The 17,343-nt window shown below is 41.0% G+C and overlaps 1 protein-coding gene across 4 annotated transcripts; it reads right to left on the bottom strand.

Annotated features, from left to right (window-relative positions):
- Positions 1-3,252: 3,252 nt before the first annotated feature.
- Positions 3,253-16,675, bottom strand: LOC129845650 (zinc finger protein 345-like). 4 transcript variants are annotated; one of them, XM_055913512.1, is made up of 6 exons: positions 16,205-16,675; positions 15,666-15,763; positions 15,354-15,531; positions 10,212-10,309; positions 9,904-10,081; positions 3,253-5,333 (listed from the first exon to the last, which is right to left on the bottom strand). In XM_055913512.1, the coding sequence occupies exons 1-6, from the start codon at positions 16,416-16,418 to the stop codon at positions 4,063-4,065; spliced, it is 2,037 nt and encodes a 678-aa protein (XP_055769487.1). In that variant the 5' UTR covers positions 16,419-16,675; the 3' UTR covers positions 3,253-4,062. The 4 variants fall into 4 exon arrangements, with proteins under 4 accessions (XP_055769487.1, XP_055769486.1, XP_055769489.1 ...); XM_055913511.1 differs by having other exon boundaries at positions 15,660-15,763; XM_055913514.1 differs by lacking the exons at positions 9,904-10,081; positions 10,212-10,309 and having other exon boundaries at positions 15,660-15,763.
- Positions 16,676-17,343: the final 668 nt, after the last annotated feature.

The following is a 17,343-nucleotide window of genomic DNA, read 5'->3' on the forward strand; positions in this document are numbered from 1 at the left end:
ACTCTCAAAAATGTCACATTCTTTTTAACATCTTTATTTTCATGCATATAACTTGTCAAAAATCAGTTTTATTACCAAATTCAGTCTTTCGTATATTTTTTTCATGTTTTCATGACTGCTTGAGATTAGGTCCCTGAATGGTCAAAAAGCTCTTCAAATAGAAGTACGTTTATAGCACAAAATATCTTACAAGTAGGCCCTCTCTCACTCTCTCTCATCATGTCACAGCTGAGAGGCTCCCAGAGGCAGGGCCATAAAAGGCCCCAGCTCACTCAACTGCCCCTCCCCTCTCCAACAGCCATCAACCCAGAACATCCTGAAGACAGAACATCTAAAAGATCATCTGGGAATCCTTTCTTCCTCATGGAGCTTTTCAAAAGTGAGGTGAATATTCCATGTGATGTTTGTACAGTGCCTTCGGAAAGTATTCAGACACCATGACTTTTTCCACATTTTGTTACGTTACAGCCTTATTTGAAAATGGATTTTAAAAATATATATATATATTCAGCAATCTACACACAATAGCCCATCATTTGGGGTGGCAGGTAGCCTATTGGTTAGAGCATTGGGCTAGTAACCATAAGGTTGATGGATCGAATCCCTGAGCTGACAAGGTAAAACTCTGTTGTTCTGACCCTGAACAAGGCAGTGTTCAGCGGTAGGCCGTCATTGTAAATAAGAAATTGTTCTTAACTGACTTGCCTAGTTAAATATAACACATCTAATTACAAAGCAAAAACAGGTTTAGAAACATTTATTAAAGATAACAAATATACCTTCTTTACATAACAGTAAGTATTCAGACCCTTTATTATGAGACTGTCAGGGTAAAAACCAAGCCATGAGGTAGAAGGAATTGTCTGTAGAGCTCCGAGACAGAATTGGGTCGAGGCACAGATCTTGGGAAGGGTCCCAACACATTTCTGCAGCATTGAAGGTCCCCAAGAACACAGTGGCCTCCATCATTCTAAAATGGAAGAAGTTTGGAACCACCAATACCCTTCCTAGAGCTGGCGGCACAGCCAAACTGAGCAATAGGGGGAGATGGGCCTTGGTCAGGGAGGTGACCAAGAACCCGATGGTCACTCTGACAGAGCTCTAGAGTTCCTCTGTGGAGATGGGAGAACCTTCCAGAAGGACAACCATCTCTCCACCTCTCCACCAATCAAGCCTTTATGGTAGAGTGGCCTGACGGAAGCCCCCCCTCAGTAAAATGCACATGACAGCCCACTTGGAGTTTGCCAAAAGGCATCAAAAGGACTTTCAGACCATGAGAAACCAGATTCCCTCGTCTGATGAAACCAAGATTGAACTCTTTGGCCTGAATGCCAAGCGTCACGTCTGGAGGAAACCTGGCACCATCCCTGGGGGGGAAGCATGGTGGTGGCAGCATCATGCTGTGGGGATGTTTTTCAGCAGCAGGGACTAGGAGATTAGTCAGGATCAAGGGAAAGATGAACCGAGCAAAGTACAGAGAGATCCTTGATGAAAACCTGCTCCAGAGCACTCAGGACCTCAGACTGGGGGCGAAGGTTCACCTTCCAACAGGACAACAACCCAAAGCACACAGCCAAGACAATGCAGTAGTGGCTTCGGGTCAAGTCTCTGGTCTCTGAATGTCCTTGAGTGGCCGAGCTAGAGCCCGGACTTGAACCTGGTCTAACATCTCTGGAGAGACCTGAAAATAGCTGTGCAGCGACGCTCCCCATCCAACCTGACAGAGCTTGAGAGAGTCTGCAGAGAAGAATGGGAGAAACTCCCCAAATACAGGTGTGCCAAGCTTGTAGCGTCATACCCAAGAAGACTCAATGCTGTAATCGCTGCCAAAGGGGCTTCAACAAAGTACTGAGTAAAGGGTCTGAATACTTATGAACATTTTATTTTTCAGTTGTTAAAAAATAAAATAAAATTTGCAACAATTTCTAAAGACCTGTTTTTGTTTTGTCATTATGGGATATTGTGATGTCATAATGGGATATTGTGTGTAGATTGATGAGGGGAAAAAATGATTTAATACATTTTAGAATAAGGCTGTAACGTAACAAAATGTGGAAAAAAGTCAAGGGGTCTGAATACTTTCTGAAGGCATTGTATATAGCCATGTTATAAAGTATGAAAAGGCTTGTTCATTCACATGTCATGAAATCACTATGACATCATCATATTTGTATATATCCTAATGAATAAACTTTGGCTGGAAACATGGTTATTATTTATTTAACAAGGTAAGTCAACTGAGAACACATTGTCATTTACAGCAACAACCTGGGGAATCATTACAGGGGAGAGAAGGGAGGATGCATGAGCCAAATTGTAAACAGTTTATATAGTTTACACAAATATTAGTCTCTTAGCTCTTATTGCAGGACTTTGACTGTGGTACATCACCTCCCCAGTCAACCTATTATCAGAGGGGTGTATTATGACATCATATAGAACTACTCAGACATTCTAAATATCACTTGATTATCAGAGGTTCATCCATATCATGAAGGTGGATATTGATCCAACCATTTCAAAAGTAATGACCAGGCTGATGGAAACAGGATATGCCTTTACAATTTTATAAAAGCCGACAGATGATATGTTAGTTCGTTTGACATGGTGGGGTCTTTTTGTGTCAGTAAAAATGTTTAAGCGAGAAATGGCGGTGGAAACTCCTTTATGCTCAAAAATGTATATTTAAGTTTTGTCACGCAAAGCCTTTTATCTGCAATGAGTCTGTTTGATAGAAACATTTCTGGTGGGAAAAGGCGTATATTGTTTTATGCAGATTTTAGAATATTCACATGAAAATCTGTCTCAAATTACATGGAAACTTAGCTACTAAGGTGGATATTGATCCAACACCTGCCACGTATTCAAACCAGCCCACTGGGCACAGACGGCAGTTCAACATCTAGTTTCTATTTACATTTCTTTGAGTCGTCAACTAAAGTGAATTCAACATTAAATCAACACAAAATGTCACCTGTCATTGGATTTAGGTTGCCAGTTGGATGAAAAATAACTAAAAATAACTGATGTTGATGGCTTTTTACAAATCCAATCAGTTTTCTACATCTATCATCATCACATGGATTTGTTTTGTTGAAAGTACGTGGAAACAACGTTTATTCAACCAGTGGGAGGCTTGTAATTGCCCCCAGAAAAGTTGAACGAGGAACTCTTCATTGAGACAATGATAAACAGCAATCCGTGGGAGAGTTGAGGTGGATATTATAAAATAAGCATCTGCTGGAGTCCAAGTCAAACCAAGATTCTTTATTTCTGAGATCAGAGAGAATAACAGAGTTACACAGCGCAGTGTAGACAGTCTGAATTCCAAAGCATTGGGTGATGAGCACATATCTTTATAGTTTCCTGTTCCTGGGAGGGACTTTATTCATACAAGGACGCAGGTGCAGCTGGTTTGCAACACATAATGATGGTCCAAAGAACAGGAGATTATAATAGGACAGTTTCACAAGGTTAGTCACATAATCAGTTATGTGGACACACATACAATTAACATTTTCCGTTACAGTCTGAATATTTGAATTTCATTAAATCATCAGTGGGCCAACAATGCAAATGTAAACAATGGAACAAATGCATCACATCCAAATATCACTGTATTATCTGTAGTGCTGGAGGAATGACACACCCAGATAAACACACACAAAGAGTTTTAAAAAGGACCATTTAAACACATGGAATCTGATCTACTTTATATTCAAAGTGACATACTCCATATTAAATTCATGTTTTCTAATAAAAACAAACAAATATATGTTTGAGTATACCTTGTACCATTTAATTTCATATGGTAAAAACAAGTAAACACATTATCAGTCAACAATATAAGACAATGGGAGCACTGTGCATGTTCTCTGATGAATATTAAGTCAATGTGATGTGAAATATCAGTATACACGCTAAGAGAAGTAATTTCTCTCTCCTGTGTGGATTCTCTAATGACGTTTAAAAGACTGTTATGAGTGATATATTTTCCCTAAGTCTGGGCTTTTGTAAGCATTCTCCGCTCTGTGTGCAGTCTAATGTGTTATTTCAGGCTTCCTAAATGGGCAAAAGCTTTGCACCCTGGGAGGAGTGGTAAGGCTTCTCCCCTGTGTGTATTCTCTCATGTCCTTTCAGCTCCCATGACTGGTTGAAACACTTTCCACACTGGGAGCAGTGGTAAGGCTTCTCCCCTGTGTGTATTCTCTCGTGCCGTTTCAGATGCCCTGCCTGTTTGAAACACTTCCCACACTGGGAGCAGTGATAAGGCTTCTCTCCCGTGTGTATTCTCTCATGTTGTTTCAGCTCCCCTGACTGGCGGAAACACTTTCCACACTGGGAGCAGTGGTAAGGCTTCTCCCCGGTGTGTATTCTCTCATGTTGTTTCAGCCCCCCCGACTGGCTGAAACCCTTTCCACACTGGGAGCAGTGGTAAGGCTTCTCCCCGGTGTGTATTCTCTCATGTCGTTTCAGCTCCCCTGACCAGTTGAAACACTTTCCACATTGGGAGCAGTGGTAAGGCTTCTCCCCTGTGTGTATTCTCTCATGTTGTTTCAGCTCCCCTGACCGGTTGAAACACTTTCCACATTGGGAGCAGTGGTAAGGCTTCTCTCCCGTGTGTATTCTCTCATGTCGTTTCAGGTCCCGTGACATTTTGAAACACTTTCCACACTGGGAGCAGTGGTAAGGCTTCTCCCATGTGTGTATTCTCTCATGTTGTTTCAGCTCCCCTGACTGGTTGAAACACTTTCCACACTGGGAGCAGTGGTAAGGCTTCTCCCCGGTGTGTATTCTCTCATGTCGTTTCAGCTCCCCTGGCCAGTTAAAAAACTTTCCACATTGGGAGCAGTGGTAAGGCTTCTCTCCCGTGTGTATTCTCTCATGTCGTTTCAGGTTCAGTGACATTTTGAAACACGTTCCACACTGGGAGCAGTGGTAAGGCTTCTCCCCTGTGTGTATTCTCTCGTGCTGTTTCAGTTGCCCTGGCTGTCTGAAACACTTTCCACACTGGGAGCAGTGGTAAGGCTTCTCCCCTGTGTGTATTCTCTCGTGCTGTTTCAGATGCCCTGGCTGTCTGAAACGCTTTCCACACTGGGAGCAGTGGTAAGGCTTCTCTCCCGTGTGTATTCTCTCATGTCGTTTCAGGTCCCGTGACATTTTGAAACACTTTCCACACTGTGAGCAGTGGTAAGGCTTCTCCCCTGTGTGTATTCTCTCATGTTGTTTCAGGTCCCATAACCGGTTACAACTCTTTCTACAGTGGGAGCACTGGTGTCGTCTTGCTGGTTTGGATGTCCCTGGCTCTGGTTCCTCTGAGTCTGGTCGTTCTCCTGCCAAAGACACTGTGTTATTTTTAAATAGAGACCCAAATGAAACCTCCACATGATAAAACAACCTTGCTACGAGGGTAAATCCTAAATCAGATCTCTCAATAACCTGAGGCCAGTTTTAACAATTATAGTGTGATTTTAAAATAAATGTAGAGCTTCCTGGCAATTACTGCTATGTTTACATTACTTATTTTATTCATCCTGTTTTACAAGTCAGAACACAAAAAACTAGACAGTTCTAGGACACTGAAGACACAGACGTCGCTAGAATCCAATCGAGCAGGTAGTTCTAAATATATAACTTTCATAGCTGTATGATACAGAATGTGACCTACACACTTCCTTAAACATAAAATAACTAAAGAAGTACTTTTGTGTGGAAGTCCAAAACTTGTTTTTACGTCGAAGATACAAAGCACAAGATACAAAGCACTTGAACTTTGTGAAGCATTTATTTGGGCTGCAATTTCTAAGGCTGGTAACTCTAATGAACTTATGCATCAGAAGTAACTCTGGGTCTCCCATTCCTGTGGTGGTCCTTAAAGTAATGATGGACTGTTGTTTCTCTTTGCTTATTTGAGCTGTTCTTGACATAATATGAACTTCGTCTTTTACCCATTAGTGCTATCTTCTGTATACCACCCCTACCATGTCACAACACAACTGATTGGCTCAAACACATTAAAACCTGTTATAGCTTGGGGTTCCGCTAGCGGAACGTTTCGACAACATCCGGTGAAATTGCAGAGCGCAAAATATTTATTTATTTGAAATAATTAACTTCCATGCATTCACAAGTGCAATAAACCAAATTAAAGTTTAAGGAAAGAAATTCCACAACTTAACTTCTAAAAAGGCACACATGTTAATTGAAATGCATTTCAGGTGACCACCTCATGATGCTACAGTCCTCCTTTAAGACTCCATGCTACAGTCCTCCTTTAAGACTCCATTATGTTTCATCATTAGATGCTACAGTCCTCCTTTAAGACTCTATCATGTTTAGAATGTGTCTGGAAGCGCTACTCTATTCTACTCTCATCCTTTCAGTTTTAATCATATTTATAATAGTAATAATGTTATAATAGGTAATAACTAACTTTAATAACTAGAGTTAATACCTGCCTGGCGCCCAGACAAAATCTTTATCTTTACCCCCCTCTTACAATACCGCTACAGAATTAGCATAGTAGGCCATGTAACTTAAGGTAATCTGAAATATTTAGGACAAACTTATTCCTTGCCACCCATTCTGGAACTCACTGCAGCTCTATGTTAAGTGTTGCAGTCATTTCAGTCGCTGTAGTAGCTGAAGTGTACAGTGTTGAGTCATCCGCATACATAGATACACTGGCTTAACTCAAATGTCATTGGCATGTTGTTGGTAAAGATTGAAAAAAGAAGGTGCCAAACAGCTGCCCTGGGCAATTCCTGATTCTACCTTGATTTTGTTGTACAGGCTTCCATTAAAGAACACTGTGTTCTGTTAGACAGGTAGCTCTGGGGCGGCAGGTAGCCTAGTGGTTAGAGCGGTAGGCCAGTAACCGAAACATTGCTGGATCGAATCCCCGAGCTGACAAGGTAAAACTCTGTCGTTCTGCCCCTGAACAAGGCAGTCCTAGGCCGTCATTGAAAAAAAGACTTTGTTCTTAACTGACTTGCCTAGTTAAATAAAGTTTACATATAAAAAAAACCTCTTTATCCACAATATAGCAGGGGGTGTAAAGCCATACGTTTTTTTCAGCAGCAGACTATGATCGATACTGTCAAAAGCCGCACTGAAGTCTAACAAAACAGCCCCAACAATATTTTTATCATCAATTTCTCTCAGCCAATCAGTCATTTGTAAGTGCTGTGCTTGTTGAATGAACTTCCCTATAAGCTGAAAGTCTCAATTTGTTTACTGTAAAATAGCATTGTATCTGGCCAAACACCATTTATTTTTTTAAATGTATGGGTTGGTAACAGGTTGATTGGTCGGCTATTTAAGCCAGTAAAGGGAGCTTTACTATTCTTGGGTAGTGGAATGACTTTAGCTTCCCTCCAAGCCTGAGGGAACACACTTTCTAGTAGGCTTAAATTGAAGATAATGCGAATAGAAGTGGAAATATCGGCCGCTATTATCCTCAATCATTTTCCATCCACGTTGTCAGACACCAGTGACATGTCATTGTTGATTTTTTTGCCCAAAATGTCATTTAAGGTGCTCCAAAGCTTTTTACAATCATTCTTCATGTCATTTATCTTTGTTTCATAGTGTAGTTTCTTCTTTTTATTCAGTTTAGTCAAATGATTTCTCAATTTGCAATAGGTTTGCCAATCAGTTATACAGCCAGACCTATTTGCCATCTCTTTTGCCTCCCTCTTCATCATACCATTTTTAAATTCCTCATCAATCCACGTGGATTTAACGTTTTTTACAGTCATTTTCTTAATGGGTGCATGCTTATGAGTAACTGGGATAAGCAATTTCATAAACGTGTCAAGGGCAGCGTCTGGTGGCTCGTCATTACACACCACGGACCAACAGATATTGTTTCCATTGATGGAATCGGCTTAACTTTGAACATGGAGACATTAAAGAAGTGATAGGAAGTGAAAGAGACTGGGTGTTATGTCAGAAGTTAATGGTTCTCTGAAGAAAGACAGATGGCTTCGGAATGTCCCGTGTAGCTCAGTTGGTAGAGCATGGCGCTTGCAATGCCAGGGTTGTGGGTTCGATTCCCACGGGGGGCCACGGGGGGCCAGTACAAAAAAGTTTGAATATATGTACTTGTAAGTCGCTCTGGATAAGAGCGTCTGCTAAATGACTTAAATGTAAATGTAAATGTAATGTGTTGGGTGACGAGAGGAGAGCAAAGTGTGAAACAGGGGAGACAGATGGACATCTGTGGATTAGATGGAGGAGGGGTTGAGGTCAGGACAGATTCTCATCAGGGAGACAAAGGTTTGGTATCCTGTTACCCTCTTTACTCTCTTCCTGTGGAACCATAAGATGTAAGGATTGGAGAGAAGGAGGAATGTCTTACGTGAGATATAACGTGGGGCAAAAAAGTATTTAGTCAGCCACCAATGAACCTTGTGAAGACTTACAGAAAACGTTTGACCTCTGTCATTGCCAACAAAGGGTATATAACAAAGTATTGAGATAAACTTTTGTTATTGACCAAATACTTATTTTCCACCATAATCTGCAAATAAATTCATTAAAAATCCTACAATGTGATTTTCTGGATTTTTTTCTCATTTTGTCTGTCATAGTTGAAGTGTACCTATGATAAAAATTACAGACCTCTCTCATCTTTTTAAGTGGGAGAACTTGCACAATTGGTGGCTGACTAAATACATTTTTGCCCCACTGTATATCTGGATGGAACAAATGTTGGGTTGTCTGAATTACAGCTGTACAAAACCTTTGGGAATAATTAAACTTGGTTAAAGCTTCTCTAGTGTCCGTGAGTTATTTACTCTGAAAAATAAGAACCTAACAACATCAACACCATAGGAATCACTACAAACAATTGTATGACCTCTTATATAGCACATTAGGCCCAGCCTTTTGGAACTGTGGTTTTCCTAGATATGGCTACTATATTGTGATCACTACATCCAAAGAATCTGGATACTGCTTTCAAACAAATTTCTGCAGCATTAGTAAAGATATGATCAAAATATGTGGATGATTTCATTCCTCTACTGTTTGTAACTACCCTGGTAGGTTGATTGATAACCTGAACCAGGTTGACGGCACTGGTTACAGTTCAAAGCTTTCTCTTGAGTGGGCAGCCTGATCACAGCTTTCCTCCAATATTAGTTAATTAATTAATAGTGTCTTGAGTTTAGTTTGCCTGTTCTACAGTCTTGTAAAGATAGGGGAGTTGACTGGGACAGGCAATGTAACATCCATAATGTTTTAAGGAAAAGTTTTTGTAAAACAAGCACCTTACAACGGATCATTGAAACTTTCTCTCCAAAGCTAACTTTCATCAAGGTTTTATATGGTCTATTGGTTTCTCTCTTTTCATTGGCAGAATCCTTTTTCAGTGTTATGATATTCATAACATCCATATCCACCAGTCTATCTTCATGTCAACTAACAGAACTCTGCTGGTTGTCCTGGTAACAGATACCAGTCTATCTTCATGTCAACTAACAGAACTCTGCTGGTTGTCCTGGTAACAGATACCAGTCTATCTTCATGTCAACTAACAGAACTCTGCTGGTTGTCCTGGTAACAGATACCAGTCTATCTTCCTGTCAACTAACAGAACTCTGCTGGTTGTCCTCGTAACAGATACCAGTCTATCTTCATGTCAACTAACAGAACTCTGCTGGTTGTCCTGGTAACAGATACCAGTCTATCTTCATGTCAACTAACAGAACTCTGCTGGTTGTCCTGGTAACAGATACCAGTCTATCTTCATGTCAACTAACAGAACTCTGCTGGTTATCCTGGTAACAGATACCAGTCTATCTTCCTGTCAACTAACAGAACTCTGCTGGTTGTCCTGGTAACAGATACCAGTGGGCAGATCTATTGTATTTGTCCAAACTAAATTACAGCACTTACTTTGATGTGTCAAATCTGATCCTTTCTTCTCGTCTCCTCCTCTCACAGTTCCACTCAGCCCTGTTGTTTTCCTGCAGTCCACCAGCAGCACAGACAACCTCTTCATACCCAGCAGTAAGGCGCTACCGGGAGAGGCACGACACGGGGACTCCGGGAGGGAGGAAGGGCTAGCGTTGTCCTGGTAACCATAAAGAGGGGACACAGACACATATCATTATGGATGCTGATGTCACTGTTGTCATAAAGTGCTTTACAGAAACCCAGCCCCCGATAGAGCAAGCTGTATGCTAGACCAGACCAAGCTGTACCATCTGGTGTTCTGTTCTGGAGAGACTCTTCTCTGCCTCGTCAGCATCAGGATGTTGTTGAGGCTCCCCAGAGAATCCATGATAGTCACATCTCTCTCCTGTGTGAATGACAACATCAAACAGACAGTCAACTTATGATCTTCTATTGCAATCATAGGGTCTTACCAGAGACATTGATATGTCTAAAAAGGGCCTAAATTGGCCACTTTCATTATGCTTTTTTTTTAAATACGGTTTGTGATGCAAATGTAAAAGGTTGTACCACGAAATGGGTGCCTTTTGCATTCCTTTGATATTTTATGTAGAAATTATGCACCAGAATTGGATTGTAAAATCCTGTTATACAAGATGAAGTGCGCTTTAATATAGACCACGTCCTGGTCCTAAAAAAAGATGTACCAATGGCAGATTGAAACTAACAACTTATACAGTACAGAACAACATATTCATGTGTAGAACTTCAGTAGAATCCCCCTTTAAAACCCCACAGTTCAACAACTGCTGTTTGTGCCCCTGTTTTTAAAGACAGTACTCACTGATGGTAATCGGATATTCTGACTCCTCCTCCTCCCTTTTCACTTCCAAAACGTCTTCCTCCTCTTTTATTGAGATAGCCTCCTCTTCCTCTTTTACTCCAAAAGGTTCTTCCTCTTCTTTCACTACATTCTCCTCCTTCAATGTTACGGAATCTTCCTCCTTTTTCATTCTGAAAGCTTCTTCCTCTCCTTTCACTACATTCTCCTCCTTCAATGTAACGGAATCTTCCTCCTTTTTCATTCTGAAGCTTCTTCCTCTCCTTTCACCAGAACTTATTTTCTCCGTCTAGTTTAGTGAGCTCATGCTCTGGGCGATTAGCCTAGTGCAGTATGAAGTTAACACATTCCCTAATTTAAGAAGCAAATTACGTTAAAATGAACTATTAGATACGTAAACAGAATTGTGTTCTAAACACCATATAATATAATATACACAGGATTAGTCTAAAGAGCTTAAATGCTCCTGTTTTATGTTCGCTAGCAAACCACCGCGTTGGTTGAATCAGAGGCCTTTTGTCGCTGTTGAAGAAGCCTCCCGCCCCGTCCATTAAATGATACGTCACACAAGAAGCATTACCTGAAAAACTCACATTGCCATCTGCTGACTGGAGTGGGTAACACAGATTGGAACAAAAATAAAGCAATGTCAAAAAAAGTAATTTAAAAACAACCAGATGTTATGTTATCTTACTTCTTAGAGCCAAAACTTTCCTCCAGGGCTGACCTGCCCATTAGGTGACAGATTGAAGAGGGCGACATTAGCTTGGAATATGCCATCCTCGTCAAATTGACCAAGGCTCATCGCTAACAACACCTCACATAATTCTGCCCAAAAACAATTAAAACTTCTCACCCAGTGGCATATGGGATATTTAGGTGAGTGTTAGCACATAAAGCAGTGCCCACTTTGCAAAAGGCAACATGGACAGATAGGACTCTACCTGTGTAGAGCACATGCCCCTTTGCCCTTCCTGTCTCTAAAGTGCCCTTTTGGGTGGTGGTATAATTTGTATTCCTTTTTTGTCATAGTTATTTTTAACCCACTGCCTGCAAGTCGTTTTTAAATTCACCTCAGTGATTTGTATTTTCCTTCAACTTTCTGAAGAGGAAACAGCCAGGAAATGCCCCTGTCTGAGTCCATTTGTCTACCACTATGTGTAGTTTTTAGCGATGATGCTAATGACAACCATCTTCTGGTTGATGGAAAAGTTTTACATTTACATTTACATTTAAGTCAAGTTTTCCCACAAACCTTTTCAATTAAATGTCAACTACAAAGTAGTCTATGCCTACCTGGCAGAATGATATCATGATTATTTGCATCAATCCAGTTGTGATTTGTTCAGCAAACTCTGCAATCACATGTGTGCTACAGAGACACCACTAACCAAGCAAGGCTCTTGCTGGTGCCACTTGAATTAAAGGATATCTACACCCAAAAATGAAACTGTCTTAGATTTTTCTCAGACGACAAAAGTGGTCTCCTTTTGTTGTTTTTCTATTAACAATGTGATTTTGAGAGCGAAAAACTGAAAAACAGAGACAATATCAGAAACCTGGAAAATTACTAAACGGAGAAAACGGAATTTGAGAAAATATATTAAATATTCTATTGATTTTCTCTCATTATGTCACACCAGACTTCGCTTTGGCTCCCCCTCCTGTCCAGTCTAGGCGTTCAGCGTTGCCGGCCTTCTAGCTGCTGCCGAACAAACTGCTGTCAAACGCCCTTCACTCATCAACCCCCGGCCTTCTAGCTGCTGCCGAACCGACTGCTATCAAACGCCCTTCACTCATCAACCCCCGGCCTTCTAGCTGCTGCCGAACCTACTGCTGTAAAACGCCCTTCACTCATCAACCCCCGGCCTTCTAGCTGCTGCCGAACCTACTGCTGTCAAACGCCCTTCACTCATCAACCCCCGGCCTTCTAGCTGCTGCCGAACCTACTGCTGTCAAACGCCCTTCACTCATCAACCCCCAGCCTTCTAGCTGCTGCCGAACCTACTGCTGTCCAACGCCCTTCACTCATCAACCCCTGGACTTGTCTCATCATCATTACACGCACCTGGTTCCAATCGCCCCTCTATCACTGTATATATACACTCCCTCTGACATTCGTCTTTTTGTCGGTCATTTGTAAATGTTACTTGTTTTCCTGAGAGGAATCTCTCCTACTATTTCCTGAGTCCTTTATATAGTTCACCCTGTGCCTTTTTGTTAATGAAGATATAATTTGAGCACAACAACGTTTGGGTTTTGTTCCGCTTTGATCTGTTGGTGCTGAAATAAATTCAGTCTTTCCAAACCTGAGACTGCATCCTTCCTACTCCTCTCTACACCAGTAACACATTATCTAGGAGAGTGTAGAGCAGTGTTAACCAATCCTACTCCTCTCTACACCAGTAACACATTATCTAGGAGAGTGTAGAGCAGTGTTAACCAATCCTACTCCTCTCTACACCAGTAACACATTATCTAGGAGAGTGTAGAGCAGTGTTAACCAATCCTACTCCTCTCTACACCAGTAACACATTATCTAGGATAGTGTAGAGCAGTGTTAACCAATCCTGGTCCTCCACTACCACCAACAGTAACACATTATCTAGGATAGTGTAGAGCAGTGTTAACCAATCCTACTCCTCTCTACACCAGTAACACATTATCTAGGATAGTGTAGAGCAGTGTTAACCAATCCTGGTCCTCCACTACCACCAACAGTAACACATTATCTAGGATAGTGTAGAGCAGTGTTAACCAATCCTGGTCCTCCACTACCACCAACAGTAACACATTATCTAGGAGAGTGTAGAGCAGTGTTAACCAATCCTACTCCTCTCTACACCAGTAACACATTATCTAGGATAGTGTAGAGCAGTGTTAACCAATCCTACTCCTCTCTACACCAGTAACACATTATCTAGGAGAGTGTAGAGCAGTGTTAACCAATCCTACTCTTCTATACACCAGTAACACATTATCTATGTGTTGGGTGGACGAGAGGAAAGCAAGTGTGAAACAGGGGAGACAGATGGACATCTGTGGATTAGATGAAGGAGGGGTTGAGGTCAGGACAGATTCTCATCAGGGAGACAAAGGTTTGGTATCCTGTTACCCTCTTTACTCTCTTCCTGTGGAACCATAAGATGTAAGGATTGGAGAGGAGGAGGAATGTCTTACGTGAGATATAACGTGGGGCAAAAAAGTATTTAGTCAGCCACCAATGAACCTTGTGAAGACTTACAGAAAACGTTTGACCTCTGTCATTGCCAACAAAGGGTATATAACAAAGTATTGAGATAAACTTTTGTTATTGACCAAATACTTATTTTCCACCATAATTTGCAAATAAATTCATTAAAAATCCTACAATGCGATTTTCTGGATTTTTTTTCTCATTTTGTCTGTCATAGTTGAAGTGTACCTATGATGAAAATTACAGACCTCTCTCATCTTTTTAAGTGGGAGAACTTGCACAATTGGTGTCTGACTAAATACATTTTTGCCCCACTGTATATCTGGATGGAACAAATGTTGGGTTGTCTGAATTACAGCTGTACAAAACCTTTGGGAATAATTAAACTTGGTTAAAGCTTCTCTAGTGTCCGTGAGTTATTTACTGTGAAAAAAAATAACCCAACAACATCAACAACATAGGAATCACTACAAACAATTGTATGACCTCTTAAATAGCACATTAGGTCCAGCCTTTTGGAACTTTGGTTTTCCTAGATATGGCTACTATATTGTGATCACTACATCCAAAGAATCTGGATACTGCTTTCAAACAAATATCTGCAGCATTAGTAAAGATATGATCCAAATATGTGGATGATTTCATTTCTGTACTGTTTGTAACTACCCTGGTAGGTTGATTGATAACCTGAACAAGGTTGCAGGCACTGGTTACAGTTCAAAGCTTTCTCTTGAGAGGGCAGCCTGATCACAGCTTTCCTCCAATATTAGTTAATTAATTAACAGTGTCTGGAGTTAAGTTTGCCTGTTCTACAGTCTTGTAAAGATAGGGGGGTTGACTGGGACAGGCAATGTAACATCCATAATGTTTTAAGGAAAAGTTTTTGTAAAACAAGCACCTTACAACGGATCATTGAAACTTTCTCTCCAAAACGAACTTTCATCAAGGTTTTATATGGTCTATTGGTTTCTCTCTTTTCATTGGCAGAATCCTTTTTCAGTGTTATGATATTCATAACATCCATATCCACCAGTCTATCTTCCTGTCAACTAACAGAACTCTGCTGGTTGTCCTGGTAACAGATACCAGTCTATCTTCATGTCAACTAACAGAACTCTGCTGGTTGTCCTGGTAACAGATACCAGTCTATCTTCCTGTCAACTAACAGAACTCTGCTGGTTGTCCTGGTAACAGATACCAGTCTATCTTCATGTCAACTAACAGAACTCTGCTGGTTGTCCTGGTAACAGCTACCAGTCTATCTTCGTGTCAACTAACAGAACTCTGCTGGTTGTCCTGGTAACAGATACCAGTCTATCATCCTGTCGACTAACAGACCTCTGCTGGTTGTCCTGGTAACAGATACCAGTGGGCAGATCTATTTATTTGTTCAAACTGAACTACAGAACTTACTTTGATGAGTCAAATCTGATCCTTTCTTCTCTCCTCCTCCTCTCACAGTTCCACTCAGCCCCGTTGTTTTCCTGCAGTCCACCAGCAGCACAGACAACCTCTTCATACCCAGCAGTAAGGTGCTACCGGGAGAGGCACGACACGGGGACTCCGGGAGGGAGGAAGGGCTAGTGTTGTCCTGGTAACCACAAAGAGGGGACACAGACACATATCATTATGGATGCTGATGTCACTGTTGTCACAAAGTGTTTTACAGAAGCCCAGCCCAGACCCGATAGAGCAAGCTGTATGCTAGACCAGACCAACCTGTACCATCTGGTGTTCTGATCTGGAGAGACTCTTCTCTGACTCGTCAGCATCAGGATGTTGTTGAGGCTCCCCAGAGGATCCACGATAGTCATGTCTCTCTCCTGTGTGAACGAGGACATCAAACAGATGGTAAACTTATGACCATCTATTGCAATCTTAGAGTCTTACAAGGGGCATGAATATGTCTAAAATGGCCACTTTCATCATGATTTCCTAAAATGTTCTTTGTGGTGCAAATGTAAAAGGGTCGTTCCACAAAATGGGTGACTTTTGCATCCCTTTTATATTTTAAGTAGAAAATATGCACCAATATTGAATTTTAAAAGCCTGTTATATTAGATGAGGGGAACTTTAATATAGACCACATGGAGAATTCAATACATCTAATTGAAAAGTCCCAACAAAAATGTACCAATGGCAGATCGAACCGTTAACAATTTATACAGTACTGAACAACATATTAAAATATAGAACTTCAGTAGAACGCCCCCACAGTTCAACAAATGCATAGTTTGTGCCCCTGCTTTTAAGAAAGTACTCACTGGTGTAAATCGGATCTTCTGTCTCCTCTTTCACTCCCAAAACGTCTTCCTCCTTCACCTTTACTGAGATATCATCCTCTTCCTCTCTAAAAGGTTCTTTCTCTTCTATCACTATAACAGCCTCCTCTTCCTCCTTTTTCATTCTGAAAGATTGTTTCTCCGTACAGCAGACCCCCTCGTCATTAGCAAGGGAGGAGTAGTTTGGTGTGCTCATTGTCAGGGATGTTAGCTAGCTAGGTAGCATTAGCGACTAGCCTAGTGCTAGGCTCAGTATCAATCTTTAACAAGTTTGCAAATTGAACAAGCAAATTCGGTTAAAGTTAAGCAGTTGATACGTCAACCGAAATTTGTTTAAAACACTGGGATTAGCTAATGTACACAAACATGGTCTAAAACGTCAATCTTTCAGTTTTATGTTGGCTAGCAAGCTACCGGGGTGGTTGAAAGAGTAGCCGTGTTGTTGTTCCTGAAGAAGCGTCCGGTCCAGAAAATGACACGTCACGCAAGAAGCAACACCTGAAAGACGCACATCGCCATCTGCTGGCTGGAGTGGGTAACGCAGTTTGGAAACAATAGTTACTACACTTTTTTGTATTGGAAAGAACGTCATAATAATTTAACAATAAGCTGATATATTTTCTCTTCCAAATAATACGTTCCTGTACACAGACGTATAAGCTCAATATGAATATGTAGATGATGAATAAATACTTATATGAATAGGTAGTGTGTTATTAATACACATTTTCTCTGTTTATTTTTCACATTCGTTTTTATCTAGATGTGACCATACTATTCCCTTAAAGCCACGCTCTATAAGATACAAATCATCCTGTAAACAACAGAGCAAATGCATCACATGCAAATAGCACTTGATTATCTGTAGTGCTATACACTGAGTCTACAAAACATTAAGAACACCTGCTCCTTCCATGACTTAGACTGACCAGGTGAATCCAGGCTAAATCTATGATCCCTTACTGATGTCACTAGTTAAATCCACTTCAATCCGTGTAGATGAAGGGGGGAAACAGGTTAAATAAGGATTTTTAAGCCTTGAGACATGATACATGGATTGTGCATGTGTGCCATTTAGAGAGTGAATGTGAAAGACAAAATATTTAAGTGTCTTTGAACGG

The sequence above is a fragment of the Salvelinus fontinalis genome, unplaced genomic scaffold (assembly GCF_029448725.1).
Source record: "Salvelinus fontinalis isolate EN_2023a unplaced genomic scaffold, ASM2944872v1 scaffold_0332, whole genome shotgun sequence".
Classification (NCBI taxonomy): domain Eukaryota; kingdom Metazoa; phylum Chordata; class Actinopteri; order Salmoniformes; family Salmonidae; genus Salvelinus; species Salvelinus fontinalis.

Excerpts from the sequence above, each read along its gene's own strand:
- LOC129845650 (XM_055913511.1), bottom strand. The coding sequence starts at position 16,418 with ATGAGCACACCAAACTACTCCTCCCTTGCTAATGACGAGGGGGTCTGC. Across the intron at positions 15,532-15,659 it reads CAGAACACCAGATGGTACAG|GACAACACTAGCCCTTCCTC; the intron begins GTTGGTCTGGTC and ends TGTGGTTACCAG. Across the intron at positions 5,334-9,903 it reads ATCAGATTTGACACATCAAA|GAGAACGACCAGACTCAGAG; the intron begins GTAAGTGCTGTA and ends TGTCTTTGGCAG.